The sequence below is a fragment of the Apodemus sylvaticus genome, chromosome 5, assembly GCF_947179515.1.
Source record: "Apodemus sylvaticus chromosome 5, mApoSyl1.1, whole genome shotgun sequence".
NCBI lineage: Eukaryota > Metazoa > Chordata > Mammalia > Rodentia > Muridae > Apodemus > Apodemus sylvaticus.
In genome coordinates this window covers 129,374,471-129,402,392 of record NC_067476.1, presented here as the reverse complement: position 1 = coordinate 129,402,392, position 27,922 = coordinate 129,374,471, and the positions used below count along the sequence as shown (strand labels likewise).

The 27,922-nt window shown below is 42.6% G+C and overlaps 1 protein-coding gene across 1 annotated transcript in view; it reads right to left on the bottom strand.

Annotated features, from left to right (window-relative positions):
• Positions 1–27,922, bottom strand: part of Cfap61 (cilia and flagella associated protein 61) — a 288,694-nt gene that overhangs the window by 38,254 nt on the left and 222,518 nt on the right. Inside the window, exon 25 of the mRNA XM_052181504.1 lies at positions 21,693–21,898. Coding sequence (XP_052037464.1) covers positions 21,693–21,898 — 206 coding nt within the window. The remainder of the gene's footprint in view (positions 1–21,692; positions 21,899–27,922) is intronic.

Here is a 27,922-nt window from a genome sequence, read left to right as displayed (position 1 = left end):
AGAAGAGGGCATCAGATCCTCTGGAGCTGGAGTTAAGTCAGTTGTGAAAGCCTGATATGTGTGCTAGAAAGCAAACTTGGTATGCACTCAGTATCTTCCCAGCCCTCGAGATGAATCTCAGCTTTTTAATACTTGGGGATGACCCCTGTATTAGCGGGATGACCTTCTGAATAGCGGATAAGCACTCATCCCTTCACTGCACTCCCAGATGTAATTATAGGCAAAATTTAGGCAACAATTAGCTATTATATGAGCTAATGTAGCTCTAAAGTATGTGTAATTATTGACAACGTGTGAAACCATTTTCCAGAGCAACTTTTACAGCAATATGATAGGTTAGATATTTAGCACTAGGTTCTCGGCATATTTTGTAACTCAAATGGTTTGCAAATTCAAAATTCATGCAATATTCAGTACCAAGGAGAAACATTTGACCCATCTCTTTTCTATGAATTGCCCTGGGCACCTCCAACTCGGTTCATGAATGATCATGCTAAGCTGAGTACTGGGTTTTTCACTCTAACTCTCCTAAAATGTTTGTTTGTTTGTTTGTGTACATATATGTGTTTTCCTTGCATGGAATATGTGTAACACATGAATGCCTATTGCCCATAGAGGCCAGAATAGGGCATTAGATCCCCTGGAACTGGAGTTACAGATGGCCGTGAGCCAGCAAGTGGGTGTGGGGCACTAAACCCAGGCCCCCTGGTAGAGCAGCTCTCTTCCCCAACCCCTCTCTCTGGGAGGAAAGGGTTTATTTCACCTTATAGCAGTGGTTATCAACCTGTGGGCCAAGACCTTTTTGGCAAACCTCTATCTCCAGAAGTACTTACATCCTAACAGTAGCAAAGTCACAGTTACATAGTAGCAACAAAAATAATTTTTAGGTTGGGGGGGTCATGAAACATGAGGATCATGTTTTAAATAAAATGGTCACAGCATTAGGAAGATTGAGAACTACTGCCTTAGAGCATACAATCATGAAGACAAGCCAGAGTAGGAACTCAAGAGGAACCTAGAGGCAGAAACTGAGGAGAGAGCATGGAGGTCTAACAGAGGTGATGACAGATTCCTAGGGGATTGCCAATTTTGTTCCTAGACACAAAGGACAAAATAACCACTGATGATAAGACCAAGCCCCGAAGAAGAGAAAAGTGACAACTTTATCCATTCTCTGTACTGGTGAGGCCTAAGACTGGAAGGCTGTTAAACAATGGTGGCTTTGGTATTTTTTAGGTCCCTGGAATTTCTCCTCCCCCACCCTAGAAAAGGCACAACCATCCCTGTGCCTTTCTGCCACTTCTTGCAAAGTCTTCTGGGAAGAAGAAGTTTTCACCTCAGGGAGCCTGCCTTAGTTTCCTAGCCTACTTATGGTGTTCTAATCCTGCTTCAAAGAAATGTTGCTTACTTGCCTAGCCTGCTACCTAGGACTACCTATCCAGGGTAGTACTGCCCCAAGTGGGATGGGCTATCCCACACTAATCATGAATCAAGAAATCAAGAACATTCAAGAGTTTCCCACAGTGATGGAGGTGGAAAAGCCACCCTCGTAATTGCTGAGTCAGGTCTCTAGCCTGTCGTTTAATTCTGGCTAAGTAAATATTTTGTGTATTTCTAATACATTAGAACTTTGCCTGTCTCCATTTTCTTCTGTTCTGCATAATGGGGAAATTATTATAGATTAGATCTCTATTGCAGGGGAGAAACTTGTTATAGATTATATCTCTAGTGTACAGTTGAGGAAACTGATGTTCACTGAGGGGAAACAGCTTATTCAAGTTCACAAATGTAATTAGCAACAATATAAAATTTGAATCTTTGCCTTAAGCCTCTTGTAATTTTTACTCTGAGGAAAAGGAAGTAATGATTTCCTTTTACATGGGAGTATCAGGCAAAATTCTCTCAGCATGTACTATTATTTCTTGATAGCCATGGGGAATCTGGTGTTGTGTCAGGATACTAAAATTCGCTGACGCTTTAGGTATTGTGCATTCTAAACTGACACAGCATCTGAATGTAACCTCCTGCACTCTCCTCTGTATGAGGGCATGGCATGTGTTCATGTTGGTGTGTGGACCCGTGTTCAGGTGGGCATGCATGCCTCTGTGTTCCCATATGTCTGGATGCCAGAGGTGGAAACCGTGTGTCTTCCACAGTGACTTTTCACTCTATGTTTCTGAGACACAGTCTCTTTTTGAACCTGGGCCCATCTATTACACTAGGCTAGATGGCCAACAGGCTTCGGGAATCCAACCGTTTTTACTTCCTCAGCACTGGGATTCCAGACACAGCTGCCTTGCCCACTTCTGCATGGGTTCTGGGGATCTGACTGCAGGTCCTCATTCCCCCATGGGCAGCACCCCACCCAATCCTTTTGCACACTTCAGATCATGTCTTAGTCAGGGTTTCTATTCCTGCACAAACATCATGACCAAGAAGCAAGTTGGGGAGGAAAGGGTTTATTCAGCTTACACTTCCATGTTGCAGTTCATCACTAAAGGAAATCAGGACTGGAACTCAAGCAGGCCAGGAAGCAGGAGCTGATGCAGAGGCCATGGAGAGATGTTTCTTACTGGCTTGCTTCCCCTGGCTTGCTCTGCCTGCTCTCTTATAGAACCCAAGAGCACCAGCCCAAAGGTGGTACCACTCACAAGGGGCCCTCACCACTTGATCACTAACTGAGAAAACGCCCCACAGCTGGATCTCATGGAGGCACTTCCCCAGCTGAAGCTCCTTTCTCTGTAATAACTCCAGCCTGTGTCAAGTTGACACACAAAACTAGCCAGTACAGATCCCCTCTAGATTCCTCACTCAGAACACTACAGATGCCGTGCAAACAGCTGTTATACCGTATTGTTCCGAGGATGTTTGCACATGTTCAGCAGAGATCCAGAATCCCTCTCCAGATATCTTAGATCTTGAGTAAGCAGAATTTGCAGATGGAGAGCCTATAGCCACCGAGGGACACCTGCACACAAGAGTAGCTTGGTAGGGACGGAGGACAGGTGGCAGCTGTGCGCAGGGAGCCATGGGAAACCTAAGGAGTGACAGCAGCCCTGCTAGAAGGCATTTGTTTTTATAAATCCTGGTGAAAAGTTGGATTTAAAAAAAAAAAGAAAAGAAAAGAACGTGGCATATGTAGTCTAGCAGCCTTGTGTGTCAGTTATGTCTCACACTTGGTGATTTATTCCATGCTCAGTTCACGTGCCAGCACTGTCTCTGGGATACAGAGCCATGCCCGGGCTGCCTCAGTCAGCTCCCCTAGGCATCAGGATGGGACTTATACACACAGGTTTCCATTTAATTAATGAGAACATGGGTTTTCTTTTATAGTAGAGAATGCAGGCAAGTTCTTATGTTTAAAACATAACAGTATCTGCTTGGAAAGGACACTAGACGTTGGAATTAAACCAAGAGTCCGGGGGCAGAGTGGTGAGGAGTCACCTGTCAATATACTTGAGCTCACACCCTTTGCCCCATATCGGATTGATGGTAACTGTTCCTGAGTCTGATGGCTAACTCCCTGTGTTCTCACTGATAACACGAACAATCTTGGATGATACGTGCCATGCTCCTTTGTTTCATTTAATCACGGTATTGTCCTGATGGCAAACATGAACTCAGAATACTTGTTGAAACTAGGAAACTAGAGAGGGACCATTGGTGGGGAAGGGGAAGAAACACCTTACAGAAGGGGATGGTAGAAAACAAACATCACGTGGAAGGGTGAAGATGGTAGTGGGAGGAAGAGTTTAAGTTGGGAGAGGGAGTGGAATGTAGGATGGGAGAGAGGGTAGGGCAAAGAAAAACAAACATGAAAGATGTTTGAAAAAGCCACATGGAAACCTACTATTTTATAAGTTATATAAGTAATATGATATACTATATCATATATAAATTTATAGAATTTATAAACTGTTATATCATATATAAATTTATAAAATTGCTGTTTTCTTGTGTTCTCACTGATAATATATATATAATATAATATATATCATATATATATATAATGTAATATATATATAATATAATATATATCAGAGTTTCATGAAATAACCCTACACAGAGGCCTCCTCCCAGAAACTGTATGTTGACAAATAAAAAGTCCAGTGCTAGGTGTGGGGTACCTCCTGTAAAGTTCTTGGTCAGGGATAGGACCCTGCGAACCCCCAAAACAAGACTATTGTTCTTGGTTGTCCACCAGAACTTGATGGTCAGACCCTACTGCTGAAGTCTCTATACACTTTGGTCACAGGACAGGGAGAAACTGAGCTGGTATAGACCAGAAGGCTTCCTCCCTGTTGGTTAGCTTTCATAGTACTGAGATGTGTTATGCAGACTGCTGGAGAAAAGTCACCAGGAATCTTACCTAGCTGTGAACCCTGTGAGCCACAGAAATGACCGGCATGGTAAGATATGTCCAAGGTACAATAACAGCATGAATATCATGGGTAATGAATTGCCCTCTGATTGAATTTAAGGCTCTCCCACTGGAGGGAACATTTACTTGTAGTATAAATCTGGAGAATTCACGTTTGGGGACTTCATGGACCGTAGTGGTGAACCTAACACTATTAACCTGTTAAACTGACACAGTACGACAATGACCTCTAAATCTTTATCTCTACTCTCATAGCTGGGGGCAGCCCTCAGACCTTTCCAGACACATTTCTTTGTATAGTGGATGGCAGTTAACTTAGAAACTCACAACTGGTCAAAGGGCAGAAAATGTATCCATAGAGTTCTTCACATCAATGAGATATCTATATTATATCCCTCACTCCAAGACTCAGGGACCATTGCATGAGATGGGACAGAAAGGATTCTAAGGGCCAGAAGTTGAAGAGGACTAGAGAAAAATTGTTTTTTCATGCTCTGGACATGACAGGACCTCTGCACTCATGAATTCAGAACAGCTGCAGTTGCCTGCTTAGGATCAAGCCAGTCAGCATTGCAGCCTGGAGCAGGGAAGCACTCATAAGTCCTAACCCCAGCTGAGGAGCTATTGACAGTTGATAGCTCTTGGCAGAGTAGAGAGGGTCAGGTTTAAGAGTGTGGCCCACGGTTGATGGCCCACACTCCAGTGGTTGGCCTACACTGTTGACTTCATGTGAAGCACAGAGCTTATTCTGTAGGCTATTTTCCAAAGAAGAGAAAAAGGAAAAAGAGGACATGAAGTTGGAACAGGTTGATGGTGGATCAGGCAGGAGTTGGCAGGCAGGAGAGGTAGGCCACCATGATCAAAAAACAACATATTCAAAAAAAATTCATGTATAAAGTTTTCAAAGAATTAACAGAAATATTGTAGTGAATATAATGTACTGAATATTAAAAAGGCTATCAACAGAAAAATAAAGAATATTGAACAAATTGAAATAGATGAAATAAATAAACTTTATGTCTGAGGCTGGAGAGATGTCTCATGGTTAAGAAAGAACACTTCCTCTTCTTGCAGAAACCTAGCTTTGGTTCCCACTACTGAGAAAAGGAATAGGAGAAGGAAGAGGAAGAGGAGGAAGGAAGAGGAAGAAAAAGAGGAGGAGGAGGAAGAGGAAGAAAGCAATTATTTATGTATTTCTTATATCTCATTTCAGACAAATCTTTATAACAGCCTTTCTAGTGAATGCTAAAATGACATAGAAAATTATCTTTTTATGACAAATGAGACAAAAGCTCCAGACTTCCCTCAGCACTGCAGTAGTGATGGCCTTTAACCCACACTTGTGCTCTGAATTGGTTGTTCTTCTTTCACACTATAATACCTTACAGCACATGTGCCTCTAATTCCAGTACAGCTCCAAACAACCTCATCTTTTCCTCCAGGAAAGGCTAAGTCCTCACAAATGTCACAGTGCAAAGATGGAGAAAAATGACATCACTCAACACCCAAAACAACAACAACAACCTAAACCTTTCCATTGGAACAACATTATAAACAAAAAACCTGACATGTATCAAATGGACTTTAGCCCCCCTCTTAGACTCCATCTCTAGTTTGAAGGCTGACCACCTCAGTAATAATAAATATTCATTTGACAAATGAGACCTCATAAAATTGCAAAGCTTCTATAAGGCAAAGGACACTGTCAATAGGACAAAACGGCATTCAAGAGATTGGGAAAAGATCTTTACCAATCCTACATCCGATAGAAGGTTAATATCCAATATTAACCAATATTGAGAAGTTAGACTCAAGAGAACCAAATAACCCTATTAAAAATGGGGTACAGAGATAAATAAAGAATTCTCAACTGAGGACTACCAGATGGCAGAGAAACACCTAAAGAAATGTTCAACATCCTTAATCATCACGGAAATGCAAATCAAAACAACCCTGAGATTCCATCTCACACCAGTCAGAATGGCCAAGACCAAAAACTCAGGGGACAGCAAATGCTGGGGAGGACGTGGAGAAAGAGGAACACTCCTCCATTGCTAGTGGGATTGCAAGCTGGTAAAACCACTCTGGAAATCAGTTTGGCAGTTCCTCAGAAAACTGGACATAGCACTACCTGTTGACCCAGCTATACCATTCCTGGGCATATACCCAGAAGATGCTCCAACATGTAATAAGGACACATGATCCACTATGTTCATAGCAGCCTTATTTATAATAGCTAGAAACTAGAAAGAACCCAGATGTCCCTCAACAGAGGAATGGATACAGAAAATGTGGTACATTTACACAATGGAGTACTACTCAGCTATTAAAAACAATAAATTCATGAAATCTTAGGCAAATGGATGGAGCTAGAAAATATCATCCTGAGTGAGGCAACCCAATCACAAAAGAACACACATGGTATGTACTCGCTAATAACTGGATATTAGCCCAAAAGCTCGGAATACTCAAGATACAACTCACAGACCATATGAAGCTCAAGAAGAAGGAAGACCAAAGTGTTGATAATTTGATCCTTATTGAAAGGTGGATTAAAATACCCATGGCTCACAGCCAACCAATAGACTGAGCACAGGGTTCCCCATGGAGCAGCAAGAGAAAGGACCCAAGGAGCTGAAGAGGTTTGCAGCTCCGCAGGAGGAACAATAATATAAACCAACCAGTACCCCCAGAGCTCCCGGGGCTAAACCACCAACCAAAGAGTACATACACATGGAGGGACCCATGGCTCCAGCTACATATGTAGCAGAGGATGGCCTTTTCAGACATCAATGAGAGGAGAGGCCATTGGTCCTGTGAAGGCTTGATTCCTCAGAGTAGGGGCATAGAAGGCAGGAAATTGGAGGGGGGTGGGTGAGCAGGGGGAGGGGGAGGGGATGGGGAGTTTTCGGAGGGGTAACGAGGAAAGGGGATACCATTTGAAATGTAAATAAAGCAAATACCTAATAAAAAACAACACAAAATAATAAATGTTCAAAAGTATGGATTATGCTTCATAATAGTAGGAGAAAGTCCAGTGGGTAAGATCTGCCTGTTGCATCAAGGAGACAGGGTGCGGCCAGCCATGAATGTCCTAGGCAGAGATCAGGAGCAAACCCAACCCAAAATGCTTTCCAGGAGGGCAGAGAAGCAGACATTAAGTGACTGGGAATGAAACTCAAGAGGCCAGAATTTTGATTGTAGCAAATCATGTGGGGGAGGGTTCTCAAGGCTCACCAACAGAGTTGGCATTGTCTGAGAGATTCAGGCAAGCAGGCACCCCATTCCAGATAGGTCAGGAGGGACGGCCAGTGGCCCAGAGGGAAGTTTGTGAGGGGAAGTTTGTCAGTTAGTTTTCCACCACTCATCAATACACCTGAGATGATCAAGTTTCGGGAGAAATGGTGTCTTCTGGCTCAGGGCTTTAGAGATTTGTGTAACTATTTCCTCCAGGTGTGCCATGGCCATGGGCTGTCATGAACTAGAGCGACTGAAGTGACCTGCGGTAGAACGTTCTTCATCCAGTCATGGCAAAGGAAGAGGCCAAACAGTGCAGCGATGGCTCTGTCTACAGTGATGGTAACAAAGCTGTTGCTGTCTCCTCGTAGAACTGGAGCTGGTTGCCAGAGCCCAGCTGACCTTCCACTCACTGCTTCCTCTTGCCTGCACACTGCTGGTTATGATCTTGGGGTTGCTAGAGTACACCAGAAGCAAGCAGAGGTTGGCCTTGGGTTCAGCTTTCCAGAGCCATCACCCATGCTGGAATGGGATGTGATGGTGCTGTAGCTGCCTGGGAGTGGCCCATGTTCACCAAGCTGGACTTGGATAGAACCCTTCCTTCTGTCTGTTGGCAGCTTGCTTGGATGGAGCTGGTACAGCATCTCAGGAAGACACACGACAGGACCCCAGTCCATGGCTGGGCCCACCCACTGCTGTTTAGGCCTCTGGAGACACTGAATGGCTTTGGAGGGAAGGTGGCTAGAAAAACTGTTCTCCTCATGATCAGGAAGCAAGAGAGTTTGAAAAGGAGCCTTGTACCACTCATTGGAAACACCCCCATGGCCGGAAGACCTCCCTTTAGGCCCCATCTCCTCAAAAAATGATTATGATGATGACTACAACGAAGACGATGATGACGACGACAACGACGATGACGACGACGATGACACTGATGGTGTATGTGTGAGATCTCAGCCTTTACAAGGGGTCTGTGGCTTGAACTGGGACGGTTAGGCTTGCTCACTGAGAGCTAAGCACCTTTCCACATGGAGTCGTCTCACCAGCCACAGAGCTCACCTCTTAAAAATGCTATCACTCTAATATCGTCACTCAGGGACTGGGCGTTCGGCATCCCGGCCTTTCAGAGAACATCCTAGATACAAACTATGGCAGAAGAAGAGGAATATACCGTGTACCAGGAGGATGCTCCTGTCTCTTTGTTGTTGTTGTAGAAGGAAGCCCAGAAAGTAGGGTGGGTAGGTAGATTTTGAAAGGTCTTCGGAGATGGGTACTGGAGTTTAGTATTCAAGTTACTAGCTTACAATAGCAAAAGGCTATGGAGCATTTAAAAATAGAAAGAGAGAGAGGGAAGGAGGGAGGGAGGGAGAGAGGGAGAGAGGAAAGGAGAGAGAGAGAGAGAGAGAGAGAGAGAGAGAGAGAGAGAGAGAGATCTAGCCCTGACTGAAGGCTAATAGTGAGAGGGGACTGTGTAGGCAATGGGCCGGCTGCATCCTAGTTTGCAGAGAGAGGCCGCACAAGGTGGCTTTCCTGAGGGAACAACTTCTGGAGTCTGACAGTTCAAAAAGGTAATGGCAGCCTTTTAAAGGGCTTGCTCAGCCTCCATTTAGGATAGCACGCACAGCACCACTTACCTACTAAAAGTAGGCTGTGGAGTGTTCGGGGGGATGTGCGGAGAAATGGTGGGGCTGGGAGGGGGGGGAGGCCGCCAGGGCCGCTTTGAGAGCTGAGATGTTAAGATGTGAAAGGAGGTGATTTAATCAAGGCTATGAGTATCTGATGGGTTCCCACAATGAGGCTGGGGCAAGACCCATTCAGGCTGAGAGGACAAAGGATGCTCCAGACTGCTAATTAAGGGTAAGGGGTGGGGGAGTCAGCAGGCACGACCTTTCCTTTGCAAGGTCAGCCATAAGTGAGGGTAAAAAGAAGATGAGCTACAGTTAAGAAAGCAGGGGAAAATGTGAGGAATGTCTTGTTAAAGTCTGTGACAGGCCACAGCTCAGCAGAGAGACTGCCTCAGCCAGCCACTCTCTCCCACCTGGCCTTCTCCTTGAGGTTCCTGTCACCTCTAATGACCTGGGAAGGAGGAGCAGACCCAGTCAGGGAAAAGGTCCTGTTTACTGTAAACCTGTCAAGGGACCTAAGACAGAAAGAGGCAGGCTTGAGCGTGTGGGTATGTGCCTATGTGTGTGCCTGTGTGAGTGTGTGTGTGTGTGTGTGTGTGTGTATACATGTGAGTATGTGTGCATGGTATGTGCACACCTGAGATGTCGGCTATACAAAGGACATCTTCAAGGACAAGATTGGGAAAGAGCAGATTTTAGTGACATACTTCTTTTGTGATTTTAAAATGGTGGCTGACTTAGAAAGGAACAAATACTTTTTTTTAAAAGGTCTATATTATTTTTCCAAAGTGGTTAATCGATCAATCACAATCAAATATCCTGCCCCAAGGCACAGAGCGGTGAGGAGTGCTCTCCCCTGCCTCTTGGTGAATCGGTTCTCTCTGTCTCTGCCTCTCTCCCCCTCTCTCTTCTCCCACCCCCCCTCCAGTGGGTTAAATAGTTCTTACACACCCGAGGAGAGAATTAGTTCTCCCTCTACAGTGCCAGTAGTTTGTCCTGGCATGTGAGGTAGAGACAAAGAGTAAAACACAGAGGAAGCGAGCCAGCCTGGCCTGCAGAGGCTCAGCTGCTGTGGCCCTGTGGCAGCTGCCTGCTGGGCATGGCTCTGGCTGACTGCTCAGTTGTCACCCCACATTCCCTCCTGGCTCCAAGCGAGTCTCTGCTCCTGTGGTCATGATGGCCTCACAAAGGTCCTGAGGCCTTCTCTGAATCAGAAAGGAGCTGTTCTTGGAGAAGAACAGAGCACTGGGTAGCATCAGCCCTGCCAGCACAGAGGAAGGCGTCCTCAGCTTGGTAGGTGGGTGAGGAAATGCAGCTGGCTTTGAATGAGACACAGGGCTGCTGCAGCCAAGGTCAGGAAAACAATTGGTAATCAGATCTTGGCCAAAATCAGCTGAGCCATTCACCCTGCTTGGAAAGGGCCAAGTTAGCCTGTCTGACAACAGGCAGGGAGAACGGTGCTGGGCCAAGGCTCTGCGCCGCGACCTGGCAGTACTCTGTTGCTCTTGAGAAGACCGTGGTTGCAGCTGCGTGTGTACATGCCTGCCAAAGCATGTGGGATCCTCAGGGCCTCGCTCGCGACGCGTGGCCAGCATCTTCCTGCCCCCTGCCTCTTTCTGACAGATGTCAATCGGCACCGCCTGTTATCAAGTACTGTCCGGTCTTATTTGGCCATCCCCAACATCCACTCTTAACCGACCAGCCAAATTAACTTTTATAATTATTAGCATCATCAGACAACAGCTGCGTCCTGACTACTGGCCTCAAGCTCACCAGTGCTATGTTTCATGGAGAAACAAATCAGCTGGGGCTTTGAATCTGGCTAAATGTGAAAACATTCTTTTTTTTTTTTTTCCACCTTAGATTCCTAGCAAGTCATTTACCACTGAGTAGGTTTTGTTTTAAACTAAAAAAAAAAGGGAAGGAAGGAAGAAGGAAAAAAAAGAAAGAAAGAAGGAAGGAAAGGAAAGAGACAGAGAGAGAGAGAGAGAGAGAGAGAGAGAGAGAGAGAGAGAAAGAAAGAAAGAAAGAAAGAAAGAAAGAAAGAAAGAAAGAAAGAAAGAAAGAAAGAAAGAAATTAATTTCCTGGAACTCAGCTATTTCAAGTATCATTGACTAAGGACAGTGATGAAGTTCTATCATGAGCTAAGAGGAAAATGAATTTGCTTTTAAAATACCTGGGTTTTTTTTCCACTCTCGCTGACAGATAGGTGAATCCCACAAAAATAAATAAAAAGAGCAACCCCTCAGTTAAATGATGTTATTGCACTTCTGACCTAACAGGTATCTAGAGAACATTCCATCCAAACACTACAGGATACACACTTTCCTCAGTAGCTCAGGGAACTCTACAATAATTCATGCGCTAGCAAACAAAACAAGGTTTTTAAAATAAAAGGAGATACAGACTTTTACCCCATCTTTTACCTGAACACAATGGGATGGAATCTGAGAACAAGAGCAAGAGAAACTATAGAGCAAATACAAACTCACAGAGACTGCACACTGCACCACTGGATGCCGAATGGGGGCATCAAAGAAATCAAGAAGGAAATTTAAAAATTTCTAGAATTGAATAAAAACAAAACCAAAAACACAGCATAACAAACTCATGGGATACAATGCAAGCAGCCCTAATGGGGAGGTTTACAGCCACAAGTACCTAACTTAAAAAGTCCGAGAGCTCGCAGATGAGTAACAATGTTGTGAAAAGGAGACCAAGCCAAAGCCAAGAATCAGTAGCTGGAAAGAAGCATGATCAGGGCGGAAGTGAACCAACTAGAAACAACAAAGGTACAAAGAGTCAATGAAGTCGGTGGGTGCTCTAAAAAGAGAAACAAGAGTGACAAACTCAGAGGCAAAACTAACCAAACAAGGGAAGACCCAAACTAACAGGAGCAGAGCTGAAAATGGAGGGAGACAGTACTGCCGTGTCCATGAGCCATGACTTCCAAAGACTTGGGTCTGCCTGGGGACGTCCAGAGAAGGAAGAAAAGACAGACACATAGATAAGTGGGGGCTGAGTAGACGGGTTCTTTGATGGAGAAACCACAGCACCCAGAGCTCACAGTGTTTACTATATACAACGGAACAGAAAGGTGGGGTTACTGCATACAGATATGTAAGGAGGTGGGGGTTCATACTGAACAGCTGGGTCAAGGAGACAGGTTTAGCTGATCTCAGTAGGAGCAGGCTCTGTAGGGGAGCAGTCTTCAGACTGTAAATATTTGGGGGTGGAGAGAAAGCTATGCTTTTTTTTTTTTGCACACACTATTGACATTCACACTTAGACCACGAAAGAAGGCTTTGCCATTTCCTTGAGTCTGGCCCCTGGGAGAAAGCTTTGTTGTCCCTCCACGGGCCATGCCAACTCCGTTCAGGGCTTTCTCTGTTCCCCACACAATACAACAAAACTGCAGAAAATCATTAGGCTATACCTTTAAACTTGTATTCTATAAAGCTGGAAAAATAGTTTTTTAAATGGATAAAGTTCTAAACACATACAGCTTACCAAAATTTAATCAAGGAAAGTAGACAATTTTAATACATTTCTACGAAGCAATGATATTGGAAGAGCAATACATATTCTTTTCAACTAAAATGGCCAGGCCTTTAGGGATTCCCTGCTAGGTTCTACTACATCTTTAAAGAAGAAACAACACCAAGGGTTCTCAGACTATTCCACAAAACAGAAATGGAAGAAACACTACAAAAACCCTCTTACAGGATCTGTATTACTCTGACTCTAAAACCCACTTAAAAGACCCAACAATAACAACAACAAGAAAATTTTATAGGCAAATTTCTCTGGTGAACATAGATGCAAATGTTCTCAATAAAATCCTAGCAAACCAAATCCAACAATGCATCAAAAGATCACTCACCATGATCAAGTTGGCTTCGCTCCAGAGATGCAGGGCTGATTCAACATTCATACTTTTTTTTAAAAAAAATTTACAAATCAATAAATGTAATACATCAGATAAGTGGACTCATGACAGAAATCACATTACCATCTCGAGAGACTCAGAAACAGCTTTAGACGAGTCCCAGCATCCCATCATAAAGAAACTAGAAATAGAAAAAAGTAAATCTCAACATAACGAAGCGTCATACAACAAATCTATAATCAACAATGTACTAAATGGGGAAAAGCTCAGAGCATTTCCACCAAAATTGGGAACAAAAACAAGGGAGTCTGTTTCCTCTGCTATTATTCAATATAGTGCTCAAAGTATTAGAGAACATAAGACAGAAGAAGAAAATGAAAGGAAAACAAATAAGAAAGAGTCAATGCATCTTTATTTATAAATATAGTTCTACATATATGAGACCTGAAAGACCCCATCAGAAAACTCTCTTAGATCTGATATACTCTTTCAGCAAAATGGCAGGCTCACAAATTAACTAAGCACAATCAGTATCCTTTTCATATACAGTTTACAGACGTACTGAGAATGAAACCAGGGAAATAACCCCATTAACAATGGCCTCACATTAAAAAACAACCAATGAAGTTCTTAGACTAAACCTATCCAAGAAAGTGAAAGATGCCTACAATGAAAAAGTTCCAGCACCAAAGAATGAACTGTGTAAGACATCAGAAGATGGATAGACCTCTGTTATCGATTGTTAAGATCTAATATTGTGAAAGCAGCCAAGAGCAACCTACAGATTCAATGAAATCTTCAACAGCATTTCAGGTCATTCTTCATATGAGCATTAAAAAATAAACCTTAAAACTCATACGGTGGGGGGAAACTCAGCTAATTAAGGTTGCAATCCACCATGACCAGATAGCCTCTGGGCTGGGGCAATATGGGGGACTCCCTTTGTTAGGGGATTTTCTTCCCCCCATATTTGCCTCTTACTGAGGAAAGTCACACAGCCTCAGTTGGTTTCCAATTTCCTTTCTCCTAACAAAACCCGTTCAGCCAGCACCCGAGAGTTCTGAACTGCTTCCCCATGCTAATGATGCATTCCAAGTACCCTAAGCCCTGAGCCAAAAACCTTTGCCTATCTTGTATGTCCCTGCTTTCAGTCAATCACCCTAAGTGAAGTTGATCTGCCTACTGACTGTGGGTCCCGGTGTGGTTTATTCACTGTGTGTACTTACAGGGCTTCCAAATCCCCTGTTAGACACTGCCCTAGTGGACGGTATCAGCCAATGATCCACGACAGCAGGGAGACCCACAATATGGAAGTACAGAAGACTCCAGAGAACAAAACAATCTGAACAAAAAGAATATCAGTGTATCTCATATCTGATTTCGAGTTATACTAGAGAGACACAGTAAGAAAACCAGCATGGTACCCACAGTCAGTCTCTATCTCTCACTCCAGTCTCTATCTCAACTCCAAATGGACTAAAGGCCCTAACCCAATGAAACAGGCAAGACACTTCAAGAGATAGCCACACAGAGACAAGGACTCTCTGAAGAGAACTCCAGTTGCTCAGAAGATGATATAACAACTGACAAATAAGACCTCATGAAGTGAAAGGTTTGTGTAGCAAGGGAAACAATGCAGCGTGGAAAAACACTGAATGGGAGTAAAACCTTTGTTAGCTACATATCCAACTGAGGATTAAAAGCTAGAGTATACCAAGAGCTAGAAAACCTAAACACCAAAATGTGAGGCAACTCAACAGATAAATGCTAATGAAATGAACAGGTAGTTCTCCAAAGATGAAACACAGATGACTAATAAACATATGACAAAATGTTCTACCCGAGTAGCCATCAGGAAAATGCTCATCAAAGTGACACTGAGAGTCCATTTCACCCAAATCAGAACTGCACTCCAATGCTACAGAAGAGAACCCACAACACTGATGACTGCGTGGGCTTGTCTAGTCATATGGAAGCTGGGAAGGAGGTTTGCCTACAATGTGACTCAGTTAACAGCACTCCTGGGTAGTTAACCAAAGGATCTAAGTCAACCTATCAGTCAAATCCACAAATATTTGAAAAGGGGGAAAACCTGTGATTAAGGAATTTGTAAAAGGATGGATTATCTTTGAACGCATCAAGAAACTTTCCTAATGGAAAAGAATGTGCTCTTGTGGTATGCTTAAGACCCTAGGGTTCAACCACCATTGAATACACACTTGAATACACACAAACACACACACACATACACACACACATGCATGCACACATGTGCACACACACAGCTTAGAAACACAGCCTTCCAAAGGATTCTTTGCCCAATGAAGGACACAAATAATATGGCAAATGTCTCATTTAATATTAAATACATTACCTGTAAGATTAGGAATGAGTCAAGGGCATTAGCCCTAACTCCTCCTCAGTAATTTATGCTTCTTTTCTTACCAGCATCAATCAACAACAATGATGTCTTAAAATTAATTAGTCACTGAATCCTTATGAGAGAGAGAGAGAGAGAGAGAGAGAGAGAGAGAACTCGCAAGCATGCAAGTATGCATGAGCAGTACATGTGTGGAGGTCAGAGGGCAATTCTATGTAGTTGATTCTCTCCTACCTTTATGCAGGTTGCCACAACAAGCAATTTACTCACTGAGCCATCTCATTGGCCCAATAAAAATGTTTATGAGAGCAACAAAATTACACAGCATCTGGGGATCATGTCAGACAACAACCGGGTAAGTTATGTATGAAGATGATTATAAAACTTTATTGAAAGCCATGAAAAATGATCTAAATAAATTGATACTTATAGTATGTTATAATGTTATAAACAGTTTCAAAAATATTGATTCCTGCCTAATTAAGCAAGGCTCTAATGTCCTGTTCATCAAGTCCATGGAACATGATGAGTTTATTATAAAGGGAAGAAAATATATAATATACTCTTGAAGAGGGTATTGCATTACATTAAGAACATATATATGGAGAAGAACAGTTTCAAAGTCGTAGATGAAACATTCAAAATGTGTGATCAACATGAGTTTGTATCCAGAGAACATCAGCCCCCTTAGGCATTATTAAGAAGAGAGGACACGTGACACAGGTTCCTTCCAGTCTGGGCCAGTGCCCTGAGCAGACCTTGGTGCAAACTCCACAGCCAGTCCCACAACACCCAGAGGAAGCTCCACTCCCAGGAGCTCTTAACACACCCAGGATCATAGGCTCAGAGGTGAGGAGGACACAACATCTTGTCCTAACACTGGGAGAAACTGGGACCAGCCAGATCCAGGGACCCAGGAAGCCCACCCGACCAGTGGCACCAGTTCCTTCTGGTCTGGGCCGGTGCCCTGGCCAGACCTCCAGTGCAAACTACTCAGCCAGTCCCACACCACCCAGAGGAAGCTCCACTCCAGGTGCTCTAACATGCCCAAGGATCACAGGATCACAGGGTCACAGGATCACAGGGTCAATTGTTACACAGGAGCTTGGTTATACCAGGAAATCAGGGCCCCAGAGGCAGTTTGACTCCTAGGACCTCAACCACATCCGGGATCTCAGGATAACTGAATCCCAGAACCACAGGATCACAGAGACAGCTTGACTCTAAAGGAGTTCTGCCATAACCAGGATCACAGGAAGGACAGGCTCCAGTCAGTATAGCGAGGGCAGGGAGCACTAGAGATAACAGATGGCAGGAGGCAAGCATAAGAACATAAGCAACAGAAACCAAAGTTACTTGGCATCATCAGAACCCAATTCTCCCACCATAGTAAGTCCTAGATACAATCATACTGGAAGAGCAAGATTCAAATCTAAAATCACTTCTTATGATGATGATAGAGGACCTTAAGAAGGCCATAAATAACTCACTTAAAGAAATACAGGAGAACACAGGTAAACAGGTAGAAACCCTTAAAGAGGAAACACAAAAATCCCTTAAAGAATTACAGGAAAACATAATCAAACAGGAGCAGGAAATGAACAAAATCATCCAGGTTCTAAACATGGAAATAGAAACAAACAAACAAAAAAATCACAAAGGGAGACAACCCTGGAGTTAGAAAACCTAGAAAAGAGATCAGGAGTCATAGATGCAAGCATCACCAACAGAATATAAGAGAGAGAAGAGAGAATCTCAGGTGCAGAAGATACCATAGAAAACATTGACACAACAGTCAAAACAAACAAACAAACAAACAACCCACAAAAAGCAGAAATCTAACCCAAAACGTCCAGGAAATCCAGAACACAATGAGAAGACCAAAACCTAAGGATAATAGGTATAGAAGAGAGTGATGATTCCCAACTTAAAGGGCCAGTAAATATCTTCAACAAAATTATAGAAGAAAACTTCTCTAACCTTTAAGAAAAAGAAGCCCATGAACATACAAGAAGCCTACAGAACTCCAAATAGACTAGACCAGAAAAGAAATTCCTCCTGTCACATAATAGTCAAACCACCAAATGTACAAAACAAACAATAAGGGGGAAAGGTCAAGTAACATATAAAAGCAGACCTATCAGAATTAACCAGACTTCTCACCAGAGACTATGAAAGCTGGAAGATTCTGGGCAGATGTCATACAGACCCTAAGAGAGCACAAATGCCAGCCCAGGCTACTATACCCAGCAAAACTCTCCATTATCATAGATGGAGAAAACAAAATATTCCATGACAAAACCAAATTTACACAATATCTTTCCACAAATCTAGCCATACAAAGGATAGTAGATGGAAAACACCAATACAAGGATGGAAACTACACCCTAGAAAAAGCAAGAAAGTAATCTTTCAACAAACCCAAAAGAAGATAGCCACAGAAACATAATTCTACCTTTAACAACAAAAAATAGCAGGAAAAAAACAATCACTTTCCTTAATATCTCTCAATATGAAAATTAATATTACCAACATATCCTAATTGATTGAAATTCAAAAATACGAGGAATTAGAAATTTGTTGGCTGTCACCAAGTGGTCTCTCTAATTTGGTAATTGGAGAAATATGTTCAATTTTGCACAATCCATATACACTTTCTGCTTGTTTGTATGTGACAGTGTCTTGCTGTGTACCATACAATGGTCTTGAAATCATGCTTCTCCTATCTCAGCTTCTCTATTAGTAGGATTGTTTATTTGATGTTTTTACACTATACTATGGTTTTCAGAACAGTTTACATATTTCAAAAATTATTTATATAACCAAAAGAAACATAGACAATTAATTTGGGAGGTGGCTTGTAAGAGAACAACAAAGAGTGAGACCAAACGTTTTGCTTGATATTTATAATTATTGTATCAGTTTTGAAGAAGATGACTTTATAAGTTACTCTTTTTCTGAGATGAATGCTCTTCAAAATCACCACAGCCAATGATTCCACCCATCCCAGCCAATGAGGGTGGGCACAGACACACTCAGATAGTGTCTGGGCCCACCCTCCAAGCTGAACCATTGCTCATTGAAACAGTTGATGAATGACTTCATGGAGAGACCATCTTTATACACACACCATTTCTTAAATGAATGTAACTTGTTCCCTGTGGACTGAGAATGATGACAATCACTCAAGTCAAATAGCTTTGATCATAGCAGGAAATCTGTATCTAAATAATTCTGCCTACAATTCATTCCTTGACACAGCAGAACTGTCAACTCTTAGCTTAGCTACTATGGAGGTAAAATCCTTTGATGATATGAGGGACATTGAAGTACAGCCTTATTACAATGAACTCCAATGTCTAAAAATTGTTCTTATTTTGGGTTTGTACCACAGTAAGAGTCAAGATTTTTATCTTTGCTACAGACAAAACAAACAAACAAAAAGAAGTAGAGAACCCATATAGTTACAAGGTACTATTATAAATGTCCTAATAATAAATGAAAAGGTACTTAGCTGAGGATACATTTGCATAAACCAGACTAGACTAATTTTAAAGTCTGAACATAACCAATGCATGATGGAGAGACACAAACCCTCATTCAAGGATATATAGACAGACGTGACTACTTTGGGAATAAGTGCAGATCGCCAGGGCTATACAGTTACAGGGCTGGGACACTCTTAGGAAAATCCTACACATGAAATATGTTCTTTGTGGCTACAGAACTGTTTCTAACAGCACAAAGAACTCAATACAACATCCTGCAGGAAAATCCATGAATGCATAGTGACACAGTTAAACACTAGAAGACTACACTGTGGGGGGTGGGGGTGGAGGTGGGGGTGGGGAAGAACAATGAGCCACGGCTATGTTCATCAGTGTGGACACTTCCCTTGCACAGAAGAAACAGAACTTTGGCTTTCTGTAGCAAACCGGAGATTCAATTCAAAAGTAGGCAAAACCAATTAATATTGTTTAGGAGATCATTTTTATATAAGCATTATATATATCCAAACATATATGCATATATGAAATAACAGTTGGTAAACCACAACCCTTGGATCAAATCCAGCCAGTCCCTGCTTTGGAATATGATAACTTATTGGGTCATGCTGGGTTCATTTTCTGATGTTATCCTGAAGTTGCTTTCCCATTTTAAGAGTAGAGTTGAGAACTTATGACAAAGACTGTATTTGTTCCTACAGAGAAAAGAATCACAGGAAGCCAAATGACTAGTTCTAAGTTACAAATGGTGGCTGCCTTCCAAATGATCGTCTGCATATGGCCAGAGAGGGACTTTCAGTGCCCCCTGGTCAGGAATTACCCCTTAACACCAGTGACAGACACGTAGATTTCCAGTATTACTCCTCCTTCAAGCAAATATGAATGCCGTACATGCCTTTTTTGCTTGCATGAGGCAGTGTGTAATTTAAAAATTTTAGGAGGAAAGAAAAGTTATGATGTCGCAGTCATCCAGTAGGGATCAAGGACACTCAGATCCTGTTTTATAGACTCTGTGTCAGGTATTGGCTGTGACACCATCTTGTTTATGAACAGAAATTCTCCTAACCTTGTCAAACAGCAGCTGCATCCACAAGTGGATTTCTACTGTAAAATGGTATGCCTTCCTCAAGTCCTCCTAAATAATTTGAGGTTTATACTATGCTCCGATATTGGGGTCAACATCAAAGATGACAATGTTCACCAGATTCACATAAGATCTGATGCTTTGCCCAAGCCCAGTGGGACTTTCATTTTCATAGAACTTGACATATTTGTGATAAAATTTACTATGAAGTTTTTATAAATCTTTCACTTGCTTGGTCATAGGTATTCACATATATACATATATATATGTGTGTATTTGAGCCTTTAATAAATATTCATATATATACATATATAATATACATTTATTTTGTGTATATATATATATATATATATATGAATCTACTGTGAAGGGTATTCTTTTCCTGACATCTGTGTATGTCTGTCATTTGTATATAGAAAGACTTTTGTGTGTTAATTTTGTATACAGCTACATTGCTAAAAGTGTTTCTCAGCTGTAGAAATTTCATGGTGGAGTTTTTAGGGTCATTTATGTATATAACATTTTCATCTGCAAATAAAGATATCTCGACTTCTTCCTTTCCTATTTGTATCCCCTTAAACTTCAGTTGTCTTGTTGCTCTAAGAGTTCAAGTACTATATTGAATAGGTATGGAGAGAGAAGACAGCTTTGTGTTTCCATTTTATTTGTGTTGGCTGTGGGTTTCCTGTAAATTACCTGTATTATATTTATGCCTTGTATCCCTGATCTCTCCAAGACTTTTATTATGAAGGGGTGTTGGATTTTGTCAGAGGCCTTTTCTGCATCTAATGAGATGATCATGTGGTTTTTGTCTTTCAATCCATTTATAAGGTGGATTACATTCATCAATTTATACATTCTGAACTATCATTGCATCTATGGGATGAAGCCTACTTGGTCATGATGATCTTTTTGATGTGTTCTTGGGTTTAGTTTGCAAATATTTTACTGAGAAATTTTGCAGCTATGTTCATAAGGAATATTGGTCTGTACTTTTCTTTTTCTTTTTGTTGGGTCTTTGTGCAGTTTAAGTACCAGAGTAATTTTGGCCTTGTAAAGGAGCTGAAAAAAAGCTACACTATAGATTTCCAGGACAGGAATTGTCATCAACATCTTTAGTAATCACTCATCTACATGCTAGGAGGAAAACAGTTAGCACCATAAGCAGTCTGTCTCATGGTTGAAGAAATCCTAATGGGGACAGATTCTTCCACATCCTGACCTCTAGCCTTTCTCTTAGGTTCAGACTGCTGCTCTCAGCAGCCCCGTGTGGAAAGGGACTTGAATATCATCTCATTCACACTTTCATGACATCAACATCATGTATCTTTGCTTCTGAGGTCCAGGTCCAGACCCAGGCATGGATGGACACATCTAAGTTCATGGACTTCCTCATGTGAACTTCTGCTCTCCAGCCAATGCTAGTGGGAAACTGATTCCAATTTCTCTCTCTGGTGCATCACCACACACACACACACACACACACACACACACACACACACACGCACACACACACACACACACCATTCCAGCACACAACATCATATGTAATCATCTCTGCCCATGGTCAAAGTCAATGCCCCGGGTACCTGTAGAGATCTGGGATCAGTTTGTCATCAAAACGAGTACACAGGTTGTTGAGGACTTGCTCATGTTGTCCAAACAAGCGGATGTAGTTGGAGGATGGGAAAGGCTCCTTTGAAAAGCATGTGATGGCCTCCACCAACTTATAGTTGTTAAAGTATAGTCGGAAGTACGTCCCCCTTTTCGCGTTACCCGTCACTATATCTGTACCCTGGGGGAGAATGAGAATCGGATCAGGAAAACAGTATTCAGAACATCCCTCAACTTGGGGAAATTTATTTTGGCAATTACTTATTAAAGTATAATAGACAAGTTCTATCTTGTTGCAAATAACAGACATTGATGTGTTAGAAACATTTTTTATGACATAATGATCCTCACCCCATTTTAAATTGTCATTAGATTGTTCTAAGCTTTAAAGTTAGTTGCTGGGTGATCACCAATTATCTATGGCTCAGTATCTTACCCAATGAAGAATCTGGGTCCCTTTTTTCTATATGAGAGCCCCGTTTTGAAAACATCCTGGTTAAAGTGATCATGAGGAGGATTTCCAGTTGTTTTAGAGAATACTTAAAAGACACAGATAAAAGGTGAAACCTAGTGTCCAGGCTTGGGAAGGAGGGTGGGCCTTTGATAATAACTCAGTGCCTAGGAGGAAGCCCACAGGATACACCCCCTACTGTCTGTAGATGACCTTGCAGTTTGTACGTTGTTCAAGGTGTGGATTCTGCCCCTTGGAAACAGATTAAAACTGACTACTCTGGAACCCAATGACCACCAGCAAGGGTGTTGCTGTAGTCCTGCGTCACCATTACATTTTTGATTTCAGCCCCGACAGCTCCTGGCTCCCCATTGGAGTTCCATTCCCTGTTGGACTCAGTAGACAAACACAGGCTGTGTTAGTGGTGGCTGATATTTTACTTTGCCTCAAGATTCTGGATTTAGTTCACTCTAATACCAATAAGGTTTTTTTCTGAGTGTATATAGAGTAAAGTGTTGAACTTGAATGTGGCATTTAGAAACCTTCAGCAGATTCACCTTGTCTTAATCCCAAACATTTGCTTAGTCAGGATCCACCTGAGGGCTTTATCTAAACAGGGACACATGGTGCGATTGTTAATGTGACTGTCAACTTGCCAGGATCTGGAACTACCTAGGAGAGTGGTTCTCAACCTTCCTTATGCTGAAATCCTTTAATACAGTTCCTCATGTTGTGGTGACCGCCAACCATAAGATGAGTTCCATCGATATTTCATAACCACAATTTTGCTATTTTTATAAAACATAATATAAATACTGAAGTTTCTGGTGGTCTTTTGGGGGTTGTGATTCAGAGGCTGAGAACCTCTGACCTAGGGGGAAAAGCCTCCAGGCATGCTAATGAGGGATCACTTGTATTGGGTTAGCTTCTGGGCATCCTCCTGAGAAATTATCTTCGTTAGGTTAATTGAGGTGCTAAGATCCATCCTAAAAGGAAGCAGCAAAATAAACCCTTTTTCTTTAAGTTGCTTTTCTTGGGAGTATTTTATTGCAGTAACAGGAAAACAATTAAGCCATACAGTTTAACTTTTTGGTTAAACTGAGGCAACTGGTGGGCATTGTGGGACCCAGAATAGGAGACACATCTGCAGACAAGACTCTAGGTTAGCTTCAAATATAATAGACTGGATATTTAGGAGGTGGGAATGATAGCATTGGAAAGAATCTGGGCAGTGTTGTTTCAAGAAGGAGACTGGTGGACATGTGTAAATACATTCATGTAAGAAACTATGTCCACAGCACATTTTCTATTTTCAAAATGGATCACATTAAGAAGCAGCAGTATCCGCATTTTTGGCATCATCATTAAAATTGGTGTGTGTGTGTGTGTGTGTGTGTGTGTGTGCATGTGTGTATATATCTGTATATGTCTGTGCATGCATGTATGTGTATGTAGAGGCAAAAAAGTCAACTCTGCATATTCTTCAGGAGCCACCTCAGCCTTTTTTTGGTGGGCAGGGGGGGAGGGTCTGTCATTGGCCTGGAGCTTTCAGACTGAGCTAGACTGTCTGGCCAGCACTGGAATTCTCTTGTCTCAGCCTCTGGCACTGGGATTATAACAAGCAAGTCCCACAAGGTCCAGCATTTTTACCCAGTAAAAATGGTGCTGGTAAAGGCTTCAGAAAAAGCTCTGCTGCCGGGTGTCTCTGCCCAGTTACTCTTCCCTCTCACCAGGGCATTTCTCTAGCCCCACCTGAAAAATTCTTGGGAATTTTTCATTCACATGTTCTGCCTTGACTTTTGACTTTTGAATCTCTCCACTTTGCGTGTGGGCATGTAACATCAATTTTACTTGGACATCCCAGAATAGTAAGCACCATTTTAGAACTGGAGTACACATGGGTGTGCAGATAGAGAGCTCCACTATGTGCCTGTCATGGTTTGAAATTGCTTGGCCCAGTGAGTTGCATCATTTGGAGGTGTAGCCTTGTTGGAGTAGGTGTGTTACTGTGGGCGTGGACTTTAAGACCTTCATCCTAGCTGCCTGGAAGGCAGTATTCTGCTAGTATCCTTCAGAGGAAGATGTAGAACTCTCAGCTCCTACTGCCCCATGTCTGTCTAGGTGCTGCCATGCTCCCACCTTGATGATAAGGAGCTAAACCTCTGAACCTGTAATCCAGCCCCAATTAAATGTTGTCCTTTATAAGACTTGTCTTGGTCATGGTGTCTGTTCACAGTAGTAAAACCCTAAGACAGAGGTCATGCAGCCATAGGTCATAGGGGTCAGTTGTACTGGCTGGTTTTGTGTGTCAACTTGACACAAGTTGGAGTTATCACAGAGAAAGGAGGCTCCCTTGAGGAAATGCCTCCATGAGATCCAGATGTAAGGCATTTTCTCAATTAGTGATTAAGAGTGGAAGGGCCCATTGTGGGTGGTACCATCCCTGGGCTGGTAGTCCTGGGTTCTATAGGGAAGCAAGCCAGTAAGCAGCATTCCTCCATGGCTTCTGCATCCATTCCTGCCTCCAAGTTCCTTCCCTGTGTGAGTTCCAGTCCTGACTTCCTTTGGTGATAAACAGCAGTGTGGAAATGTAAGCTGAATAAACCCTTTCCTCCCCAACTTGCTTCTTGGTCATGGTGTTTTGTGACTGCACTGGCTAAGACAGTGTCTTTCCTGGATAAAATGTAGACTATCTGGGTTTGCCATCAGCAATTTGAGAATTAGCCTACTGACCCCTTGGCAGAAAGGGATGATTTTGGGAAGAAGCTGGGAAACCACAAGCCAGTGAGTGTTGAGTGAGCATGGAGTGAGAGGTCTATGCCTTCTCAGTGAAGTGGGGCTTGCAAAGTGAGAGCAATATTACTAGGAAAGCTACTTGGGGGGTACCAGCCAGCACCCCCTCCCAGTATTGCTGATGTAATGCTGGCTACTAGCTTTCCTCCCTGGTCACTGGAGAACAGGGACAGCAATCCCACAAGGCCTGGGCCACTGCCTCCTTCTTTAATGTTTCTTTATGCTGAGTGACTGAGAAAAGGGTACACCACCACGGAGGAGACTAACTATGAACCACCCATGTGGGCACCAAAGGTGGCTTTGCAAGGAACTTTGCTGGCTACCCCATATTCAGCTATTGAGGTCTCCTTTGTGCTCTGGAGGCTGTCATGGGCTCTATACTCTAAGTTTGGCACTTCAAGGTTGGGGCAATGGTTAGTTGTTACAGCAGTCGGGACATGACAAACTGTTAAGGATATATCTGGAAGCTTGCTGGCCAGGGGCCAACCAGTGTCTAAGCAGGACATACCACCCAATGACAACCTGTTGCATGAGGGTGGTAGCCTTAACTTTGTTTCCAACAACATGATTTGCTTTATTTATTTGTTTGTTTGTTTGTTTGTTTGTTTGTTTTGTAATGACCAAAACCCTGTGGTATCAGTATCGTTGTAAACACATCATGCTACACAGTGACCAGGACTTGAAAAGACTATCCAGTAAACAGCCACTCTAGAGAAAGGAACAGGGAGGCGGTCTTGCTCGTGACTGGTCTTAGAAGGCACGTTGTATCAGTCTTAATGAGCTTTGGCACTGCTTTAGCATAGCTGAGGTAGGGGGGTGGAGCAGTCTGGAGACTTGGAGTGCCTCGAGATATTGCACATCAATATTAAAGAGAATTCACACACAAGCTGGCTTCTCAGCTACAGAGTGAGCACCCACAGTACTGCCCATTCCTACTGAAACTTGCTGCCCGGCCCCCAGCCCCCCATTACATAGGTCAGAAAATCACTCTGGAGTTCACACCAAGTGGAAGGAATGGAATGGACCAGCCTCAGATTTCGAGAAACCAAGCCCTCCAGCTCTTGTGACAAACACATGATTTAAAATGTCATAGTATCCACGGCAGAATTTGTTGTGACAAATTTCTTTACTTTGTGGCACAGAAGCCAACCAAGCATGTGGGCCAGAATCTGTGCATCAGTTCATTCTGGAGTGCCTCTGGGTCTTTTCTTCTTCCGTGAAGGATTATGATAGGAAGAGCTCATGGATGACTGCAGAGACTTTACCATACTCCACTTACTGAGAACTAGGAACATCGAAGGTCGGTCCAGACCATGTCCATTGTAAGAATAGTAATTCAGTTTCCCTGGGGGCAGGGGAGGAGGGAAAGCATCTTTGGTGGGCTACACTCTTGATCAGCTGGCTGTATTTAGGTGACTGCTTGACCATTTTGGCAACAATTTTGCATAAATTAATTTCAACTCCAAAAGATTGCCATGGAGCTATCCTACATTTTTTTTCTTAGAAAATAAAATGGAAAAAAATCTGTTTAGATCTTCTGTACTAATTAAGAAGGAAGCCCACTTGGCAAAATAGTTAATTAAAGCCAGGGGTCCTGTTCAAATACTGTCATAGCACCAGCCAAAGGAACTATTTGAGATGTACCATTATTAAGATTCTCATTATCCAAAACCCCTTCTGTGCATTCTGACTCGATGTAAAGAGTGCAGAACCATGATAGACACATGGTGAATCATACAGTGTCCGTTGAAGAATCCAGTTTGGTCTTAAGTCAAGCCCAGCATTTCCTAGCCCTTGCATGGATTAGGTGCATGCTGTTTATTTCCATCTCAGGAGGAAGCTAGGGAAGGAAAGTGCAAGTTTGAGCCCAGCTCTTGAGCTAGACAGTATGACACTGTAGAAAAACACCAAACAGCCCCCCAAAGCATGGGGGCTGGGTAAGAACAGTTAAAAGAAAATACCATATGACTTTTCTCCTAGAAGAAAGAAGTTCCGTTCCTATAAGGAAGCAGGATTTACAAGAATTTCATTGTAACTGGTCACCTGCTTTGCTTCACACACTGTAAATGATCAGGAATGGTTTGCTCTGTACAAAGGGTCAGTGATAACTCCAGGAATGAAGAGAAGTGGAGTGATTTATTCAGAGTCCATGAGAAGCAAATGCAAGAGGAACTCGGGCCCCATGACTCGTGACACTTTGAATACCCTCTTTTCTTCTAGTGTTTAGGGATTTTTCTAGTATATGCTACTTATAGCAGATTGACCAGAACCTGCCACATGGCTAGACCTCCCTCTAAGAAAATCTGAGAAATATCTCTATATTAAGTTGGTCAAGTCATTGACCCTCAAAAATATTCAGAAGACAATGGAACAGAGGTTCTGCCTCAGTGTATGGCAGATGCACTGTGAAGGCCCTCCAGAGCCAATCCTCATGAGAGCTTAAAGGTTTGCTGATAATGATGTGCAGATGAAGGCCCATCAGCTCTGATGGCTGTGCCACCTTGGTGGGGGATGCAGATTGTTGCTTGGGGGCAGGGATGGTGAGGAAGGGGGAACAGGAGAATCCAGTAAATCACTGTAACTTTTGCTTGAGTTTGTTATGAAATTAAAACTACTCTTTTAAAGTCTATTAAGAAAACACATGTTAAAGCAGCAATAAACTTAATTATCTCATGATCTGTGAGAGTTAGAGATTGGGGGTGACTTCACTGAGAATGCAAAGTCTTCTAGGTTTTCAGTCAAGAGTTTGGGTGGAGTAAGAAGCATCCAGAGGCTTGAATGGCACTGATTCTAAGGCCGGTCATTCATACAGCTGGTATTACCTTACAGACATCACCAAAGGGTTGCCTGGGAAACCTTACCCTATGGTAGTTGACAATCTGGAAAAGGACAGGTGGAGTTATAGTATCTTCACAACATTGATAAGCATTGGAAACCATACACTGTCATCTCTACCATACC